The 20,875-nt window shown below is 36.6% G+C and overlaps 1 protein-coding gene across 9 annotated transcripts in view; it reads left to right on the top strand.

Moving 5' to 3' along the window:
* Positions 1 to 20,875, top strand: part of RABGAP1L (RAB GTPase activating protein 1 like) — a 668,256-nt gene that overhangs the window by 515,345 nt on the left and 132,036 nt on the right. For all 9 annotated transcript variants that reach the window (XM_070498037.1, XM_070498036.1, XM_070498038.1 and 6 more), the window contains one exon: positions 4,766 to 4,894. In XM_070498037.1, coding sequence (XP_070354138.1) covers positions 4,766 to 4,894 — 129 coding nt within the window. The remainder of the gene's footprint in view (positions 1 to 4,765; positions 4,895 to 20,875) is intronic.

The following is a 20,875-nucleotide window of genomic DNA, read 5'->3' as shown; positions in this document are numbered from 1 at the left end:
TCTTAAAAAATTAGTTTTCATTTTAAGGGAATGAAAGAGAAGAGGAGAAAGTATGTCTCCCGTTTTTATCTCTGTTGTTAACTGCTACAGGGATTGCTTATTGAAGAAAGGTTGCACAACTCTTAAAAGAAGTTAAAGACCCAAATATAAAAGTTGCCATGTGTACTTCTGATGCCCCCTAAAATATAAAAGTCAACTTTTATATCAAAAAGTCCTAAATCCACTTTCTAATTTGCATTTTACAAATTTTGGCTTTTTAATACTGGGTATGCTTGAAGTGGAGCCTTTATGAATTCATGGAACAGACTTATATTGGTGTCTATTGTGTGCCTGGCAATTTGCTTAATTCACTTACTAGGGAAAGTGGCAAGGATACTTACATTAATTTCCTACTTACCTTTTCCCTCTGGATATCTCTTTCTCCCTACTTGAAAGGAAATAGAAGTAGGACTTATTTAAATGTTTTTAATTGTCCAGGTAATCTTTTCATATAATTCTATTCAAATGAAGGAAGGAATGCTGTTACTTTTGAAGATGTAAAGGGTAAACATGTTTCATCTAATCACTTAAAAAGATTTGACAGAAAGTTTGGGGAGCAAAAGATGACTGTTAATAGAGCCACTAATTTTTAAAAGTTATCATTTATTCTTACTTAAAAGCTGGCAGAGTTCTTTCCTTTATTTTACGAAGGAAGAAATCATATCTTTGCTTATTTAAAATTTCCTAATTCTTGTCTGTATTATCTTCTGGCTAATGTTGATTAATATAATAATGTCGGGAAAGTAATTGCATTCTCATTATTTTATTTTTCCCTCATAATTGTTCTGAAGGCAATATAGAAAAAGTGTAAGAATTTCCCGGTTGAAGAATAGCCTTTCCAGTTTAAATCAGTTCTTCTAACCTGATGGGCTTCTGTGTAGTGAACACAGATGGATAATGATACCCAGAAGCCAGCACAACCTCTTTTGGGTACTTGATCTGGTTCTTGAAATGTTAGTCTGCCTTTTAGGGATGTATTTTTCAAGCTTGGGTCTTATCACAAGATCATATGTTAAGCTTCTCTTTGTTGTCAGGGTAGAGGATTAGCATTCATACAACTCTAAACTTAATCATAACCATTAACTAAGTTAACATCTCCATAGCCAACTCATTAGTAATTAGTATATGTGATTGAAGCCATGTTTTAGTTCTATAGAAAATATTGCTACTTATATTTTGAACTAATATTATCACATTAATGCTTGACATTTGTGAAGCATATGTTTAACAAAATAATAGTATTTTTCAAATTTTGTTAAATATTCGTGAGATGTATGTGTAGGGATAGGGGAAAAAGGACTATAAGCAATGTAATAAAATATTAATTACATTTATCTCTGGGTGGTGAGACATCTCAGGCTTTTAAAAAAATTGTTTTTTGGAGCAGTGAATATGTAATCAATAAAAAATGTATGGCCCCACTATGTAGATATACATACACATATGTATACAAATTATGATTTTTAAAAAGTATTTTGAAAAAAACAATTTTGTGATAAATTCTTAATAAGTCATCTAAATCTTTGCAGAGCAAGAGGTATTTATTCCTCAATTGTAGAGGGAAAAACCTGTTAGATACAGTTGTCAGAAAACAGAGAGTTAGCCCTCTAAATTTATAATCTGCTTATGGCATACAATGACATTTGAAGTGACACTGAATAATTATGGAAGTCTCTACCATAATGATTATGGAATATAGAAAATTGGAGGGAAAAGCTTATCAGAATCAAAGGAGGACTGCAGGTTGTCATCGAGAACACTGGCAAGCAATGTTTTTGTTAATATGTTTTTTGCTTACTGACATATTTTTCCCCCATGGGGTTGTCTGCTGGCATATTTTTTCATTCACTACGAAATTAGCTTTATTTCAGTCCATGAGAAAAATATAAGTTCTTACAACTTAGACTGCCTGCTTTATGGAATTAAAAATGTCAGTGAGAGCAGGATACTGTTTTTAGCTACTGAAGTATCAATATCTGAGCATATTTGAGCGATACAGAGACAGCTTTCCAAACTATAATCCCTTGTATTTGTTTTGGGTTTCACAAAATGCACTCATATGCCTTAACTTGTTTCATTCTCAAATATTTGAGGTTGAAGATATTCCCATTTTTTGAGTAGGAGAACAGTGGAGACTTACGTAACACCATGAGTTAGCCAGAGTTGGAATTGGAATAAATCTATTCTGTCCTTTGCAACCTTGTGTGAGTACCTTCAATTGCCCAGTACTTTCTAGAGGCTGAGCTTAGAGGGTTCAATAGGACGCACTTTCCACACTTTTGTCTGCCTGAGCCTCCTTGCTCCATGGTTGTTAGAGCTCCTCTTTTTTGGGCTTAACTGAGTTGGGCAAGGCATGCCATCTGGAGCATCATTATCACCAACAGTGTCCTGGAAAGGACAGTCACAGGGTGCTCTGAATTCTGGTTTCCAGACACTCAACCTGAGTTGGGCTTCAGCCCCACACAGCTGGGGAGCTCCTTGCTGCACCTCCCCTGCAACTATAGCCTCCTCCAGATGACATCTCTGTCTACATGGCCAGACCATGGCCAGACCAGAGGCCAAATGTCACAGGATATATGATTCCTCACCTTTAATCCTAATCTTTCTGCTTCTGTATGAACTCAGAGGCTAGATTTGAAATTAGGCCTTGGCAGTATTAGAAAATTAGGTAACTGTGCTGCTACCTGCATGCAAGAGATTGCTTCCCACAATTTTGGGGCATCTGTTATCAGGTAACTACAGGTTAGTTGCACTGAAAATAGAAGGTGCCCTCAGAGGCTTTGAGTAGTGAGGAAAGCTGCTAATCCTGTTTCCCTGCAAACTCTGTAAGCAGCCCGTCTTGAATTGTCCCAACAGTGACCAAACAGCAAGTCATCAGAACCAGTATTGCAAATGAAAAAGGAAGACCAGGGATGTAGGATGTCTGGTATAACTGGTAGTTAGATGCTTTCCCAATAATTCCGCAGTTGACATTTTAGTTGGAGAGGCCCTCTTTTAGGCTGAAATTGTTTGCAGTAGCTGCCTTTTCCAACTAAGTTAAGGTGAGTTGATAGCACTGGATCATGCTAAACATTCTCACTACCACTCATTGCAGTCATGTCTAAGTATCCGTGAGGGAGGAAATAAATCTGAGATGTACTAAAGCTTGTTTTTTCACTGCCACTGTTAGCCTAGCTCTATTTTCTGATTACTAATTAGTAGATCTAAAGCTGAGCCAACTTAGTTCCGCTGTCGAAATGCCTGGTATATGAATTAATATATTATTTTATTTAACATGTTCCTGTTTGAAGGGGAAGGGAGAAGGGAGGAAAATAATTTTATATATACATATATTTAAATAATATAAAATTATATATATAGTGAAAGAGATGAAAATAGAATTCATTCATTCAGTAAATTTTAATTGAGTACCTCCTGTATTCTGGAGATTAGTCTTGTCACTGTGGATACAGTAATGAACAAGACAGACAAGGCCCCTTTCCTTAGGAGGAAAACAGATATAAAACTGGAAAATGACTTGGTGGAAAATTATTTGATGAGCTAGGGGGAAGAATTAAGTACTCAGAAAAGGACTCACTCAGATCTTACGTTTGAACTTAAATCTAGATCACCAGAAGTTGCTATTCTCGTGAAGATATGGGAGAACAATATTGCAGGCAGAGGGAACAGCAAGGGTGGTAGCCTTCAGTAAGGAATGAACTTGGTATGTACAAAAAACAGAAAAAAGGCCAGTGTGCCTTGAGCTTGAGAATAATGAGAGAGATGTGATTCAAGATGAGATTGGAGGAGCTGGCCCGGTAGTGCAGCGGTTAAGTTCGCACGTTCCGCTTCTCAGCAGCCCGGGGTCTGCCGGTTCGGATCCCGGGTGCAGACATGGCACCGCTTGGCACGCCATGCTGTGGTAGGTGTCCCACATATAAAGTAGAGGAAGATGGGCACGGATGTTAGCTCAGGGCCAGGCTTCCTTAGCAAAAAAAAGAGGAGGACTGGTAGTAGTTAGTTCAGGGCTAATCTTCCTCAAAACAAAACAAAACAAAACAAAACATGATTCCACTATCCAAAGAAACATTTTGTTTCTTTCCAGTCTTTTTTCTTTGCATGCGTATATTTATTTCTCAGTGGTTGCTATTTCTCAAAGAAGTAAATTTTGCAAACACTGGTTTTCATAAAAAGTTCATAAAAGTTCATTTCCTTTTTCATAGCATTCTTTAAGTGTGGGATCAATTTGTTATTTTCTTCACTTGAGCTGCTGCTGTCATTAGTTGAAAAGTCATCCTCCCATTAGTTGTTTATTATTCTGATGTACTTTGATTGCATTGTCTGTGTCTTCAGCCAGCTTTGTAATAGTGTCCTAAAAATGCCCCATCAAGCTATAAAGTCACAGATTAGTCCCAGAGTTAAGGTTTTTTTTCCTTTTCTGGCATTTATTTTTCTTTTTCTCAGAGCTGTAACTGGTTAGCTTTTCAAGGGTCCACCATTCTAATATGCAGGTAATATAAATTAAATACGTTAGCCTGTTAATTAATTCTTAGGCTGCTCCTAGGATTTGTAGTGACTTATTTCAGCTTATAGTGAAGAGGTTAGAAATCTCTTCCTAAAAATTTTTGGAACTAACCTAGATCTTAGCTATAAAAGTACATTCAGGAAAATACAAATTCTTTTTTCAGTGTATTTGTCCCGAATGCAGACTAAAATGTAATCATGATTCTTGGTGATTATTTTGCAGACCTCAAAGGAAGATCTTCTGCAGGCTGATTTTGAAGGTGCTTTAAAGTTCTTCAGAGTTCAGCTTCCGAAGAGATACAGAGCAGAGGAAAATGCAAGAAGATTGATGGAGCAGGCTTGCAATATTAAGGTAAGATACATGAACTTATTTATAATAAAGGTAGAACTTGAATGCAGAATAACATGGCAAATTATGTAAAATCATTTAGCTATGTGTTGCTGGATTTTGACTATGTTTAAGATAATATTGTGTATGAACTCATCTCTCCCAGACTTTTGTGTCAGGCTGGTATGTATGTAGTAGCTGTACCTTCTAGTAGGATTCAGAGTGAAAGTTGGCATGTTCAGATTGTAACAATAGGAAGACAAACATTTATTTTATAGGTGGGGCTCTAGAATGGGCTGCTGTGATAGTGGTTTCCATGGCAGCAGACTTAGTCTTTAGCTTTTGCCATCTGTCTTAAGACTATTTAGGACAAAGCAAGAAATCAGACTGCTTAGGCAGTGCTTTCCTTTCTCTGAGGCACTTGGAAAGCTTCTGAATCTTGATCTGCCCATTCCCATCTCACACCTGCCAAATGTCTGTGGATATATTGCTCTTTACCGTATATCTGATAAAACTAAACAAATTTTGGGGTTGGGCCCCTTGACTAAGTGGTTGAGTTCACGTGCTCTGCTTTGGTGGCCCAGGGTATGCTGATTTGGATCCTGGGTGCGGACCTGCACACTGCTCATCAAACCATGCTGTGGCAGCATCCCATGTAGAAGAAGTAGAATGACCTACAGCTAGGATACACTACTATGTACTGGGGCTTTGGGGAGAAAAAGTCGAAGATTGGCAAGGATGTTAGCTCAGGGCCAATCTTTCTCACACACACACAAAAAACCCACATGCCTAAAAGGAGCCACCTGAATGTCTCATTGTATGTCTATAAACTGCCAAAACAACTGGTTCGATTGTTTAAAAAAAAAACAACAAATTTTATAAAATAACTTGAAATAAAAATCTCTATCCAGAAAGTTGTGGTATCAAGGTGAGAGAGCACGTTTTTAAAAAGTTTGGGACCAATTTACTGATGTTAATTCTTGAACCTCTGGAATATACTAGGGAATCTTCTTACCTATCCATGACATAAATATAAATTTATTCTCTGAACAAACACACGGAGATCCCAGGTCTTATGGATCTGACATTCTTGCAGAAGGAAACAGACAATAAACATAATAAAGAATATATTTCATATGTTAGATGGTGATAAATAGCTATGAAAAAAGGAAAAGTAGGACAAAGTAAGCAAGATTGGATTGGTGAGGAGCGGAAAAATTACAATTATTATTAGATAGTCAAAGTAGACCTCATTGAGAAGGTGAAGGAGATGGGTTAGTCATGGAGGTGTCTAGGGGAAGAGCATTCCAGCAGGGGCAACTGCTAGTTCAAAGGCCCTGAGGCTGGCTCATGCCTGATTGGGTTTGAGGACCAGCAAAAAGGGCAGTGTAGCTGGAGTAAAGTGAATGAAATGAGAGTAATGGGAGAGGAAGTTAGAGAGCTCACAAGAAGACAGAAAATGTAGGCCATTATAAGAGTTTAGGCTTTACTTTGAGTGAAGTGGGTAGCCCTTGCAGGGTTTTGAGTGAAAGAGTGAAGTTTTAGGGGACCACAATGCCTACGATGTTGAGAACAAACTATAGGAAGGTAAGAGTGGAAGGAGAGCAGACAGGGGGTTTTGCAGTAATCCTGTGGAGAAGTGATGCTGAATTGAACCTGGGTGATAACAGAGGGCATAGACGTGGAGGTGGTTGGACCTGGGTATACTTTGAAAGAGAACCAACAGGATTTAATGATATATTAAACATGGATGTGAGAGGAAAAGGGGAGTCAAGATGGTTCCACAGATTTTGGACTGAGCAATTAGAAGATAGAGTCACCATCGAGTTCTTAAGTTCATCACTTAAAATGTACTTTGACATAGACTGCATTTAAGACCGTACCCACTGTAACACTTTTTTTGGGTAACACTTATATTTTCAATTTTAACTTATCTTGTTTATTATTAATTATATATTATATGTAATATATAATAATATTGTTACTTATTTTAAACTAAATTCCAAATGTTAAAATGTTCAATTCAATGCTGAAAGTAAATAGCTGAGCAGAAAAAATTATATTGTCTTTCAAATGAATTCTATATTCAAAGAGATCGTTTTTCAAAGATAGTAAGAAAGGTAGATATCTGAAGTCTTCTTCCTGAAAAGCAAACTTTTAAAGCCTTCAGGACTGATTATTTCGTTTGGCTGGGCCAGATGACTAAGCATAAGCCACATTTGTCTGTGGACTTTGAAAACACATTCCAGTGGTCATGGTGGCTTTGATTGAATTTTGTGGGTGGTAAGTTTGAAAGGTAGGCTTCAGTCAGCTGATTGTTCCAGAGCTGTCAGAAAAAGGTACTGTAAACTGGGGCAGTGCTTTAGGAATCTGTTGAAATGAAACATTCATTTCTAAGAATAAAACAGTAGAGAGTTAAAAGGTACTGGGAAGGTAGAAAGTTAAATGTTTTTGAGGGAAATCTACTCACAGTGGCAAATCATTGAGAATGAAAAACCCAGAAAAATGATCCAAAAATGAGAAATTTATAGGGATAGGGAAAGTTTTCTTTTTCTTTTAAGATTCGCCCTGAGCTAACATCAGTTGCCAACCTTCCTCTTTTTTTTTTCCCTCTCCAAAGCCCCAGTGCAAGGTTGCACATCATAGTTGTAAGTCCTTAGTTCTTTTATGTGAGCTGCTGCCACAGCATGGCAACTCACAGATGAGTGGTGTGGTTCTGTGACCAGGAACCAAATCCGGGCCACCAAAGCAGTGAGAGTTCTGAACTTTAACCACTAGGCCATCAGGCCTGGCTCGAAAGATTTTTTTCCCCAGTATTATTTATGAAGTTCCTCAGAGGATGGAGATGGTTAACAATTGTCAAGCCAGAAACAGTGGATCTGAGAGACACAGAAACAGAAAATGTTAGAATACAAGTTCAAAATATGATCTGAATGGACTGTTCCTAGAATGAAAGTGCCGTGTGCAGCCAGAGTGATTTATTTGGACATGTACAGATAGATATGAATATGGTTTAAAAAGTAGTAATGGGGTTGTTATTTTGTTTTTTTCTTTTGAATTTTTAGAGGGTTTTTTTTTCCTGCATTATCTAAGGAGTGCACCTTTTTCTTAGATATTTGAACAGTACCCACAGGACACCTTTTTTTTAAAGATATAAGTGACATAACATTGTTAGTTTCAGGTGTACAATGTAATTATTCGGTATTTGTATATATTGCAAAATGATCACCAAACTAAGTCCTGTTAACATCTATCACCATATATAGTTAAAAAAATTTTTCTTCCTGCAGTGAGCACTTTTAAGATCCACTGCTAGCTAAGTTCAAATATGTGATACAGTGTTAACTATAGTCACCATGCTGTATATTACATCCCTATGAGTTCTTCATTTTATAACTGGAAATTTGTACCTTTTGACCCTCTTCACCCATTTCACTTACCTCCCACCACCCCCAGTGTCAGGCAGCTACCAATCTGTTCTCTATATCCATAAGCTCATTTTGTTTGTTTTTTATCCTTTGAGATTTCACATATAAGTAGGGTCATATGGTATTTATATTTTTCTGTCTGACCTATTTCACTTAGCATAACACCCTCAAGGACCATCTATGTTGTCACAAATGGCAAGATTTCATCCTCTTTCATAGCTGAATAATATTCCATTGCATGTATGTACCACATTTTCTTCATCCATTGATGGACATTTAAGTTGTTTCCATGTCTTAGCTATTGAACATAATGCTGCATTGAACATAGGGGTGCATATATTTTTTTGAGTTAGTGTTTTTGTTTTCTTTGGATAAATACCCAGAACTGGAACTGCTGGATCATATGGTAGTTCTATTTTTAATTTTTTAAGGAACTTCCATATTATTTTCCATAGTGGCTGCACCAATTTATATTCCCACCAGTAGTACACAAGGGTTCCCATTTCTCTACATCCTTGCCGACATTTGTTATTTCTTCTTGGTTTGATAATAGCCACTCTAACAGGTTTGAGGTGATATCTTATTGTGGTTTTGGTTTACATTTCCCTGTGGGGTAAGTGATGTTGAATACGTTTTCATGTACCTCCTGCCCATCTGTATATCTTCTTTGGAAAAATTTTTATTCAGATCCTCTGCCCATTTTAAAATCAAATTGTTTGTTTGTTTGCTGTTGAGTTGTATGAGTTCTTTATGTATTTTGGACATTAACCCCGTATCAGATATATGATTTGCCAATATCTTCTCCCATTCAGTAGGTTGCCTTTTCATTTTGTTGATGGTTTCCTTTGCTTTGCAGAAGCTTTTTAGTTTGATGTAGTCCCACTTGTTTATTTTTTCTTTTGTTGCCTTTGCTTTTGGTGTCAAATCCACAAAGTCATCACCAAGACCGATGTTAGGGAACTTACCACCTATGTTTTCTTTTAGGAGTTTTATGGTTTCCGGTCGTACGTTCAAGTGTTTAATCTATTTTGAGTTAATTTTTGTGTATGGTGTAAGATAGTAGTCCACTTTCATTCTTTTGCATGTTGCTATCTAGTTTTCCCAACACCATTTATTGAAGACACTATCCTTTCCCCATCGTATTTTCTTGGTTCCTTTGTCATAAATTAATTGACCATATATGCATGGGTTTATTTCTGGGCTCTCTTTTCTGTTCCATTGATTTGTGTGTCTGTTTTTGTAGCCCTACCATACTGTTTTGATTACTGTAGTTTTGTAATATAGTTTGAAATCAGGGAGTGTGATGCTTCCAGCTTTGGTTTTTTGGGGTTTTTTTTTTAAAGCTTGCTCAGCTATTCGAGGCCTTTTGTGGTTCCATACAAATTTTAGGATTACTTGCTCCATTTCTGTGAAAAATGCCATTGGAATTTTGATGGAGTTTGCATTGAATCTGTAGATGGCTATGGGTAGTAGACATTTTAACAATATTAATTCTTCCAACTATGAACATGGAATATCTTTCCATTTATTTGTGTCTTCTTCAATTTCGTTCATTAATGTCTTGTTCTTAGCATACAGATCTTTCACCTCTTTGGTTAAATTTATTCCAAGGTATTTTATTCCTTTTGATGCAATTTTAAATGAGACTGTTTTCTTAATTTCGCTTTCTGATAGTTTGTTATTGGTGTACCGAAACACAACAGATTTTTGTGTATTGATTTGTATCACAGGATACCATTTTAATTTATAACATGATTGTGAGACAGATGTGAGATGCAATTGAGAAAAGGAAGACATAAGCACTACAGTATTCGGAGATTGTGGTGGGACTAGAATGTAGGTCTCCATCCTAAAGGTTTAAAATTGTTTTTAAACCAAGACCTACCTTTTAAAATAATTTATATCAAGACCTTGACCATGCATACATACATACACATATATATATATCTGAAGAGATGCTTACCCTTACAATGTATGATGCACTCTGATGCTTTCTTTTCTACTGTATTGTATTCTGTTTCGTTTTAAACCTCTCCTCTCCCTGCAAGAAAATTCCTCAAACTGAAAAACTAGTCACAACCCACTAAATTGGTTTCATAATACTTGCAGTTTTGAAAAAACACTAAGGCCTATGCCACTGTTCACACCACCTCCCCCTTCCGCACCCTGTTACACGGCACCCTGTGAGAGGTTATGGAGAGTGAGGTGTTACACTGAATAATGGAAGTGGGAATGTGGCAAGGATGTGAGTCAGCATGCCATCATTACAGCAATATATGCTGCAACTGGAAATTTTAGGAAATCCTGGACTCAGGGACCAAGACTGTGTGTCAGACAAAGCACTCACAGACAGGGGTGGCTGCAGGCATGGAATAGGCAAAAAAGTTGAACTCACAACCTCTTATCTACAGCTAGTTTAAGATTAAAGATAGAATTTCTGTCAAAAGTAGTAAGACTTTTTTTTTGCATTTTAATTATTTTCAAAGTTAATATTTGTGTATGTTTGTATCTTTGGATGGACATTTTCTCACTTAATTACCCAACAAAATGAATTACTTTCCTCTAACTTTAAGAAACTAGGTGTTCGGTGATTTCAGTGAACTGACTGGTTCTAAAATAGATGGAACAGTTGCAGGTAAAAAATAACTTAGCTCTCTACGTGGTTTATTTCTGTGAGTGTACCAACAGGCTGTATTAATAAACCACATTGGATTGGATAAATAACTTTATTTTTCTAAAACCTGTGTAATATTAAATATCAGAAGTATCCTTTGGTGTTTACTTTTTCTAATTTAACTAACATTATTTAAAATTATTCCAATATCCCCTCTGCTCCTATGGTTTCAGCCAGGCTAAAATTAGAAAATATGTTGATCTGTCGGACTTGACTTTGAAAAGTCATTTGGTTACTTACTATATGAATATCCTACACTTTCCCAGTGAATCAGCTTTTGTTGAATATCGTTATTTAAACTTTTTACCTTATAGTTAAAAATTCTGCTATTGCAGAGCTTCTTAAACTTGAACCTTGGCTTCATGCACTCTGAATCAATAGAAATTTTAATTTCTTTATATAAGCACATGAGCATTTTATTATTCCTGGTGAGACAACGTAGAGCTTTCATTGGATTCTTAAAGGGAATTCAGTGACTCAAAAAAAAATTAGTCTCTGTACGATGAGACAATCTTAAGAGTGTTAAGCAAATTGATATTTCTATAGAGCCTAAGAATTTATGAATGGCATACTATATATATTCAAATACATATAGACATAACCTTTATAATTATTCTTGGTCTGATTGCCTGTTTTTCTACATAATTTTATTTAATACTGTTTACATCGTATTAGGTTGAATTGATGAAATTGCCATTCTTGTTGGTCAAAAACTGTCATATTTTAGACATTGTCTATGACTTAATTCAATATTTCATGCCACATATGGTTCAAATAGGTGCTATGTATGTAGATGATGAAATATTAAAAATTTGAGTCTTTAAACATAATGGAATTCATTTAGCTGGCATTGCTCTGATAAAAGATGAACTAGAAGAGTAAAACATCTGTAGTATAAGTTAGGGTATCTATATATACCTTAGTTCTATGGACATGTAAACCTTTCCTGAGAATTACTCTCCAAAGACTGAGAAGCAAGTCTTTTTTTTTTTAAGTTGATTTTTATTTGGAATAATGTTTCAAATGTCACATTTACAATGGACCTCATTAATAGCAAAGTTGATCACATCACTGAAAATATTATGTTGGTAGATCTTCGTAAAAGAATGTTTTAAAATATAAGTCAGCCTATTTCATTTGTATTTTATTAGTAAAATAACTTGAGCAAACTTAAAACTGCAAAATCTGACATCAAACTAAAACAAGGGAATTAGGAAAGATAGGTCATTTAATAAATGCCTATGGTGTCTCAGAAACTATGCAAGAGGACTTCTCAAGGAAGTAAGAGTTAAGATGAGACGTTAAGGATTAGCAGGAGTTAAGGAGTGTTATGGAAACAGCGGGAAGGATGGTCCATGCAGAGAGTATGTAGAGGCCCAGAGGCAAGCAAATATTGAGTTGTCCAAGACCTGAATGTAGTTCATGACTGGAGAATAGGTAATGAGGGGAATAAATAGAAGACTGGAGAGGTAAGCAAGAGCCAGACAGCTGGTACAGAGCCATGTAAGCTGTGGTAAGCAATTTGGATTTTATCTTGGGGAGGAAGCATTGAGGGGTTTTAAATAGGAGACAGATTTATGTTTTAGAAAGGTGATTCTGGCTGCTGTGTGGAGAAGGGTTTGAAAGGCGTAAGAGTAGATATTGGTGACAGACTGATTTAGGGATGGTTGCAGAAATCCAGGTAAGAAGTGACCAGAGTATTTGTTATGGGATGGAGAGATGTGGACAGATTCCAGAGATATTCAAGAGATAGAATCAACAGATCTTATTGATTAAATGTGAGCATTAGGGCAGGGAAAGGGAGCCGTGATGACACTCAGGATTCTTACTTAGGCATCTTGGTAAAAATCACACTGCAAAAAGGAACAAACAAAGAAGAACAAATTACAAGGATGGAAGATAATGAAGCAAGTGTTGGATATGATAAGTTTGTGGTGTATATCCATGAACTTATATCCAAGTACATAGAAATATCAAGTGGGCTGTGGATAGTAAAGTAAGATCCCAGCTAAAAGTAGACATTTGGATGTCATCAGTATTGAAACCATGGGAGTGGGTGATTCTCATAGAGGAACCAGAGACAAGGGTTGAGGATAGATAGATTAACATATAAAAGATGGGCTGAGGAATAGAAGCTGGTGAGACAGAAAAGGCCGGAAGAAACGCAGAAGAGTGTGAAGTGTGAACGCTAAGGGGAAAAGTATTCATTTTCAAGAAGGAAGAAGTTGAACAAATGTCAATGATGCTTAGAGGTCATGTAAGGTACTAAGGAGTGGAAAGTGGACATTGTGTGGTAATTAACAATAAAGAAGTCCTTAATGGCCTTAGTGAAAATAGTTTCAGTGGAGGATGAGGTATAAAAGCCAATGATTCAAGGAATAAATGGGAGGTGAGCAAATGGGGAAAGGAAGATGAAACAACTCTTCTAAGAAGGTTAGTATGAGGAGAAAATGGGGGATGGAAGAGAGCCAGCAAGCCAGAGAGTAAGTACAAGAGAGAGATAAACAGACATGAGGCTGAGACAGACTTTTGGAGGATCGGAAAGAAGAGACTTTAAATGCTGAAAAGTCTTGAGTGAGTTTCTTTATTGAGCACCTACTCTATATCAGGCATTGTGCTAGACTCAGGGAAGACAAGGTTGAACATAAGCAGATGTGCTCCCTGAACTCGTGGAGTTTAAACTGTTGTGTGGAAAATGTGAATTAGATAATCAACGTTTAGTTACAAAGTGAGATAAATACTCAGAAGGGATAACATAGGATATATGAGAGCAAAGAGTGAAGGAACCTGACTTTGACTCAGTGATTTAGGGAATGCTTTCTTGAACTCAGATTGTAAGGCATTCCAGTCTGAAGGAACAGCATGTGCAAACAGTGTGAGGTGGGAAAGAGTAAGGTAGGTTTAAGAAACTAAGTGAAGGCCAATGTGACTATAGATCAGAGAATGGCGAGGGTTGATATCCAGGGACCAGACCACTCTGTCTTCAAATAAAACAGAAAGGCCCCCAGAAAGAGAAAAGTTGAAGATTTGATAGAGAAAAGGGAATGTATCAACAGAGACATGCCTCAAATGAGGTAAGGGATTAGACTCAAAAGAATGGACCTTTCTTCCATTACAACAGGAGGGAATGAGCAAGGAATAGATGATGATAAAGAGAATGTGCAGTTTGGAGAGGAAGACATAGAGAATTTTTGACTTGAAGGTTTTTGTTATTTCAATTAAGCAGGTTCTAGAATGAAGGGAATATACTAGAGTGAGAAGTTTAAAGAACATGGAAAAACTTTTAGCTGGAGATTGTAGAGAAGGGAAGAATCAACTTGGAAAACACAAAAGAATTGTTAGACTGTGTTGTTAGAGATTATGAATTCATAGTGGCAAGAATCTACAATGTTTTGTGAGTTTCTCTAGAAACTCAGCAGCTCAAATGTATACATGAAGACAGTAGACAGTTATTTTGACCCAGAGTTGAGGTTTGCCAGCACAAGGTAAAGGAAGGAGAGTGGGGCCAGGGCAAAGGTACACTAATATACTGGATCTTGGGTAGACAAGAGGGATGAGAGAAAGGAGAATCCCTGATTTGTAGCTTTTGCCAATTTCCATGGTGTTAATACTCCTACCATGGCCAATTTCAAGGTGCCAATGACTTAATAACTGGCTCACACAATTTGCAAATATCAACAGTCACTTCTCCTGAACTGACCCTAGTTGCTGATGCTAGTACACCACAGGAAAAGGAAGATGAGGCTAGTAGCCAGAGAGTGGGTGATATGATCGAAATGGCATCTAACTAGTAGAAAAGAAAGTGAAGACAGAGGGGGACTGAGAGACCACAAGAAAAGGGGGTGGGGGAGGGGTACAAAGAGTTGTTGAACTCCACAAACAGGGAGAATGGTAAAGGAGGACATTAAATGACTTGCTGGTTGTTACCCAAGAAAAAAGCATCTTTTCTCCAAGAACTCTTGTATTTTAAAGACAGTTTAGTGACATTGGAAGATAATACTGACCAGTGCTTAATATTTTCAGTTGTTAATTCAGGTTAATTAGTGGCTGCAAAACCATGCCAATTGGCTATTTTGCCATCCATGGTCAGCTTCTATGTCTTGCTTCACTCTGTCCTAATAGTGCCACCATCACTACCGTTTTACTCGGATCACAGAGATTTGAAATGTGTTGCAGGAGGAATAATCAAAGATGGCAGAGGCAATAAGAGCAAGGGAAATTAGGAGGGCCCCTGGTGGCTAAAACAAAGTCTTGCGCCGGCATCTTCCTCTCTCACACTAAAATTTTCTTCCTACCCCATGCTGGAGAGGTGGCCACCAATGACAAGATGTTACCATGGTAACTACTTGCCTCAGAAAACTCTAAGCTCTACTCCAGCTCAGTTACCTATATACTATTATGGACAATTATCTACTCTCCCAGAGTGGATTAATACAATGTGATCTTGCCTCTCACAAATCATGTCTTTAATGGGATATGATAAATTTGTTTATCTAGAAATTTAATGTTTTTTCTTCTAAGACCTCCCTATTTGTAATAGATTTGAATTTAACTGTTTGAAAATAACTTTCACACTAGAGCAAAACTATAAAGAGTGTTTGTATTAAATGCAGTTTACCTTTAATTTCTTCATTTTGCTTTTTATTTTTGTTTATTTATGTTTGCTTTTTATTTCTGGCTGTTGCTGTGTGTAAACAAGAATGTAATCTCCCAAATAGAGGCTTTCTTTGAATTAGCAATGAGGCCATACAGAAGCTTTTGTCTACTCCATGGATCCAAAATGTGTGCCCTTATGTGCACCATGGAAGGAGTTCATTTTAAATGAAATCACATCTTGTGTTCTTTTCCTATAAAGACCTCTACATTGAGAACCACAGTGGGAATATTTGATTTAAAGTGTTATAATCCTCTGCTGGGGAAATGTTTATTATGTTATACCATACAGAGATGTGATAATTAACAAATTGATAATGAGGTAGTTTCTATGTCAAAACATTTGCCTCTTTTTTCCTTTGAGGCTTCTCTTAACATTTGTAATCCTCAGTGTGCCTCAGATTTGGGGCATTGTTTTGTTTTTCCCAAAAACAAGGATTAATACAATTTGATCTCGCCACTCACAAATCATGTATTGTGGAAATGAGCAGGAAATGTGTAAATATTGGACATACTCTGAAATAGTTGATAACAGGTGGAGAAAATAGGCCATAGCTCCAGATGCTATAATTTTCCCACAACTATTTATAATGAGATCCACATTTCTTTGATTTTTTTTTTTTTACTATTTGATTCATATTAAGATTATATTTAAAGTATGCTTCACAGTTTGTGTTTAGGGATCTGATTTAAACAGGAAAATAGATATGGTATTTGTCCATGCCCTTGTTGCCGTTCACTGGAAGTTTTTTAGGTAGCAATAAAGATAAATTTAAATGTCTTAGGTTTTTAAAATAGGTTAGGAAGGCTGAGCCGTTGGATCCTGGGGGTTTAGAATTCCAAACACTTCAACCACAGCTGTTTCAGATGCCAATGCCGCTACTCTGAGGAGTATAAAGCATAATTACATTAAATTTATTTAGTTATTCATATTCTTGTTTTGCCAACTCACAGACCCATTTAGCACTTAGCTGGCGTATAACTGAGTCTAATTAGTACTCTGGAGAACTTACTTGTTTTACTATTATGCCTTTCTCTTACCCCTCCACCCCTGCAAAAAGTTCTTTTATTTTTTTTTATTGAGTTCACAATAGTTTACATCATTGTGAGATTTCAGTTGTACATATTTCTTATCTGTCACCACGCAAATGCTCCCCTTCATCCCCTGTCCTCACCCTCCAACCCCCTCCCCCGGTAACCACTGAACAGTATTCTTTGTCCATGTGTTTGTTTATATTCCACATGTGAGTGAAATCATCTGGTGTTTGTCTTTCTCCATCTGGCTGATTTCGCTTATCATAATACCCTCCAGATCCATCCATGTTGTTACAAATGGGGTGATTTTGTCTATTTTTATGGCTGACTAGTATTCCATTGTATATATACATACCACATCATCTTTGTCCAGTCATCAGTTGATGTGCACTTGGATTATTTCCATGTCTTGGGTATTGTGAATAGTGAACATAGGGATACACGTGTTACTTTGGATTGTTGATTTCAAGTTGTTTGGGTAAATACCCAATAGTGGGACAGCTGGATCAAATGGTATTTCTATTTTTAATTTTTTGAGGAATCTCTGTACTGTTTTTCATGGGGGCTGCTCTAGTTTGCATTCCCACCAGCAGTGTATGAGCGTTCCTTTTCTCCACATCCTCTCCAATATTTGTTGTTTTTTGTGTTGGTAATTATAGCCATTCTGATGGGTGTAAGGTGATAGCTTATTGTAGTTTTGATTTCCATTTCCCTAATAATTAGTGATGTTGAGCATCTTTTCATTTGTCTGTTGGCCATCTGTATATCTTCCTTGGAAAAATGTCTGTTCATATCATCTGCCCACTTTTTGATCAGGTTGTTTGTTTTTTGTTGTTGTTGAGTTGTGTGAGTTCTTTATATACTTTGAAGATCAACCCCTTGTCTGATAAATGATTTACAAATATTTTCTCCCAGTCAGTGGGTTGTCTTTCCATTTTGTTCTTGGTTTCCTTTGCTTTGCAGAAGCTTTTTAATCTGATATAGTCTCATTTGCCAACTTTCTCTTTTGTTTCCCTTACCCTAGTAGATACAGTATTCGAAAAGATATGGCTAAGACCAATGTTGAAGAGTGTATTGCCTATATTTTCTTCTAGGGTTTTTATATTTTCAGTTCTTACATTCAAATCTTTAATCCAGTTAGATTTGATTTTTGTGCATGGTGCAAGATAATAGTCTACTTTCATTATTTTGCATGTAGCTGTCCACTTTTCCCAACACCATTTATTGAAGAGACTTTCTCCATTGTATGTTCTTGGCTCCTTTGTCAAAGATTAACTGTCCATAGATGTGTGTTTTATTTCTGGGCTTTCAATTCTGCTCCATTGATCTGTTTGTCTGTTTTTGTGCCAGTACCATGCTCTTTTGATTACTGTAGCTTTGTAGTGTGTTTTGAAGTCAGGGATTGTGATGCCTCCAGTTTTGTTTTTTTCCCTCAGGATTGCTTTGGCTATTTGGGGTCTTTCGTTGTTCCATATAAATTTTTGGATTCTTTGTTCTATTTCTGTGAAGAATGTCATTGGGATTCTGATTGGGATTGCACTGAATCTGTAAATTGCTTTAGGTAGTGTGGAGATTTTAACTATATTTGTTCTTCTGACCCATTAACGTGGAATGTCTTTCCATTTCTTTATATCTTCTTCAATTTCTTTCAACAGTATCTTATAGTTTTCAGTGTACAGGTCTTTCACCTCTTTGATTAAGTTTATTCCTAGGCATTTTATTCTTTTTGTTGCAATCGTAAATGGGATTGTATTCTTGATTCCTTTTTCTGCTGGTTCATTGTTAGTGTATAGGAATGCAACTGATTTTTTTAAATTGATTTTGTACCTTGCAACTTTGCTCTAGTTGTTGAGTATAATTAATAGTTTTTGGGTGGATTCTTTAGGGTTTTCTATATATAGAATCATGTCATCTGCAAATAGCGGAAGTTTCACTTCTTCCTTTCCAATTTGGATTCCTTTTATTTCTTTTTCTTGCCTAATTGGTCTGACCAATACCTCCAGTACTGTGTTGAATGAAAGTGGTGAGAGTGGGCACTCTTGTGTTTTTCCTGTTCTCAGAGGGATGGATTTCGGTTTTTCACCATTAAGTATGATGTTGGTTGTGGTTTTGTCATATATGACCCTTATTATGTTGAGGTACTTTCCTTCAATACCCATTTTATTGAGAGTTTTGATCATAAATGGATGTTGGATCTTGTCAAATGCTTACTCTGCATCTAATGAAATGATCATATGATTCTTATTCCTCACTTTGTTAATGTGGTGTATCACATTATTGATTTGCAGATGTTGAACCATCCCTGTGTCCCTGGAATGAATCCTACTTGATCATGGTATACGATTCTTTTAATGTATTGGTGTGTTTGGTTTGCCAATATTTTGTTGAGGATTTTTGTATCTAAGTTCATCAGTGATATTGGCCTGTAGCATTCCATCTTCTTCAATTTTTCAGAATAGTTTGAGAAGGATAGGCACTAACTCTTCTTTGAATGTTTGGTAGAATTCTCCAGAGAAGCCATCTGGTCCTAGACTTTTGTTTTTTGGGAGGTTTTTAATTACTGTTTCAATCTGTACTTGTGATAGGTCTATTTCAGGTTCTCTATTTCTTCTTGTTTCAGTTTTGGGAGGTTTTAGGAATTCATCCATTTCTTCTAGGTTATCAAATTTGTGGGCATATAGTTTTTTATAGTATTCTCTTATAATCCTTTGAATTTCTGCAGTATCTGTTGTAATTTGGCCTCTTTCATTTCTAAGTTAATTTGAGCCTTCTCTCTTTTTCTTGGTGAGTCTGCCTAAGGGTTTGTCAATTTTGTTTATCTTCTCAAAGAACCAACTCTTTGTTTCATTACTCCTTTCTACTGCTTTTTTTAGTCTCTATGTCATTTATTTCTGCTCTGATTTTTATTATTTCCCTCTGTCTGCTGACTTTGGGCATTTTCTGTTCTTTTTCCAGCTCTGTTAGGTGCATTTTTTTTTTTATTTAAAGATTTTATTTTTTTCCTTTTTCTCCCCAAAGCCCCCTGGTACATAGTTGTATATTCTTCGTTGTGGGTCCTTCCAGTTGTGGCATGTGGGACGCTGCCTCAGCGTGGTTTGATGAGCAGTGCCATGTCCGCGCCCAGGATTCGAACCAACGAAACACTGGGCCGCCTGCAGCAGAGCACACGAACTTAACCACTCAGCCACGGGGCCAGCCCTCTGTTAGGTGCATTTTAAGATTACTTATTTGAGATTTTTCTTGCTTGTTGAGGTAGGCCTGTGTTGCTATGAATTTCCCTCTTATGTCTGCTTTTGCTGCATCCCATAAGAGTTGGTATGTTGTATTTTCATTTTCATTTGTCTCCAGGTATTTTTTAATTTCCCCTTTGATTTATTCAATGATCTAGTGTTTGTTCAATAGCATGTTGTTTAGTCTCCACATATTTATGAGTTTCCAAGTTTTGTTTTTGTGATTGATTTCTACCTTCATAGCATTGTAGTCAGAAAAAATGGTTGGGATGATTTCAATCTTCTTAAATTTATTGAGGCTTGCCTTGTTACCCAGCATATGGTTTATCTTGGGGAATGTCCCATGGGCACTTGAGAAGAATGTGTATTCTGTTTTTGGATGGAATGCTCTATATGTATCTGTTAAGTTCATCTGGTCACATGTTCCATTTAAATCTACTGTTTCCTTGTTGACTTTTTGTCTGGATGATCTATCAAGTTCTTTTCCTTTGAAATGATGGGAACAATGTGTAGATGAGAATAGCAACCCAAAAAAGATAGTGAAAATTTTTAAGTGTTATTCACTTAACTCCAACTGTAGTTTATCAAGCTTTCTGAAGCTCCACTTAGGGGCAAACAAACTGTAAGGGGACAATTATATTCCTTGCTGTCATTGATAGCTGTGATTAAATGGGCAGTCCTTTCTCATTGTCAAGTCCTCTGATTTGAGGACTTTTTATTGCTACCACCTGTGGGAGGGAGCTGTTTCTTTTATCTGGAATGTCTAGTCTTTTCCCTGCAAGTACCACTTTCTACCCAAATTGCTGTAATGTGCAGTTCATGTGATCTCTTACAAACAGTCATTATTTATTATTGTTATTATTATTATCATTATTATGTGAGGGAATGTTGGAGTACATACCACACGAAGAGGTTCTGTTACATAGTTTAGATTAGGGGAAACCTACTTAGTTTGGCACAAGTTCAATGCATGTATCAGTGTGTT

Source organism: Equus asinus, chromosome 25 (assembly GCF_041296235.1).
Source record: "Equus asinus isolate D_3611 breed Donkey chromosome 25, EquAss-T2T_v2, whole genome shotgun sequence".
In the NCBI taxonomy this organism is placed as follows: Eukaryota; Metazoa; Chordata; class Mammalia; order Perissodactyla; family Equidae; genus Equus; species Equus asinus.
The sequence above is the reverse complement of the archived record's forward strand: the minus strand, read 5'-3'. Positions and strand labels throughout refer to the sequence as shown.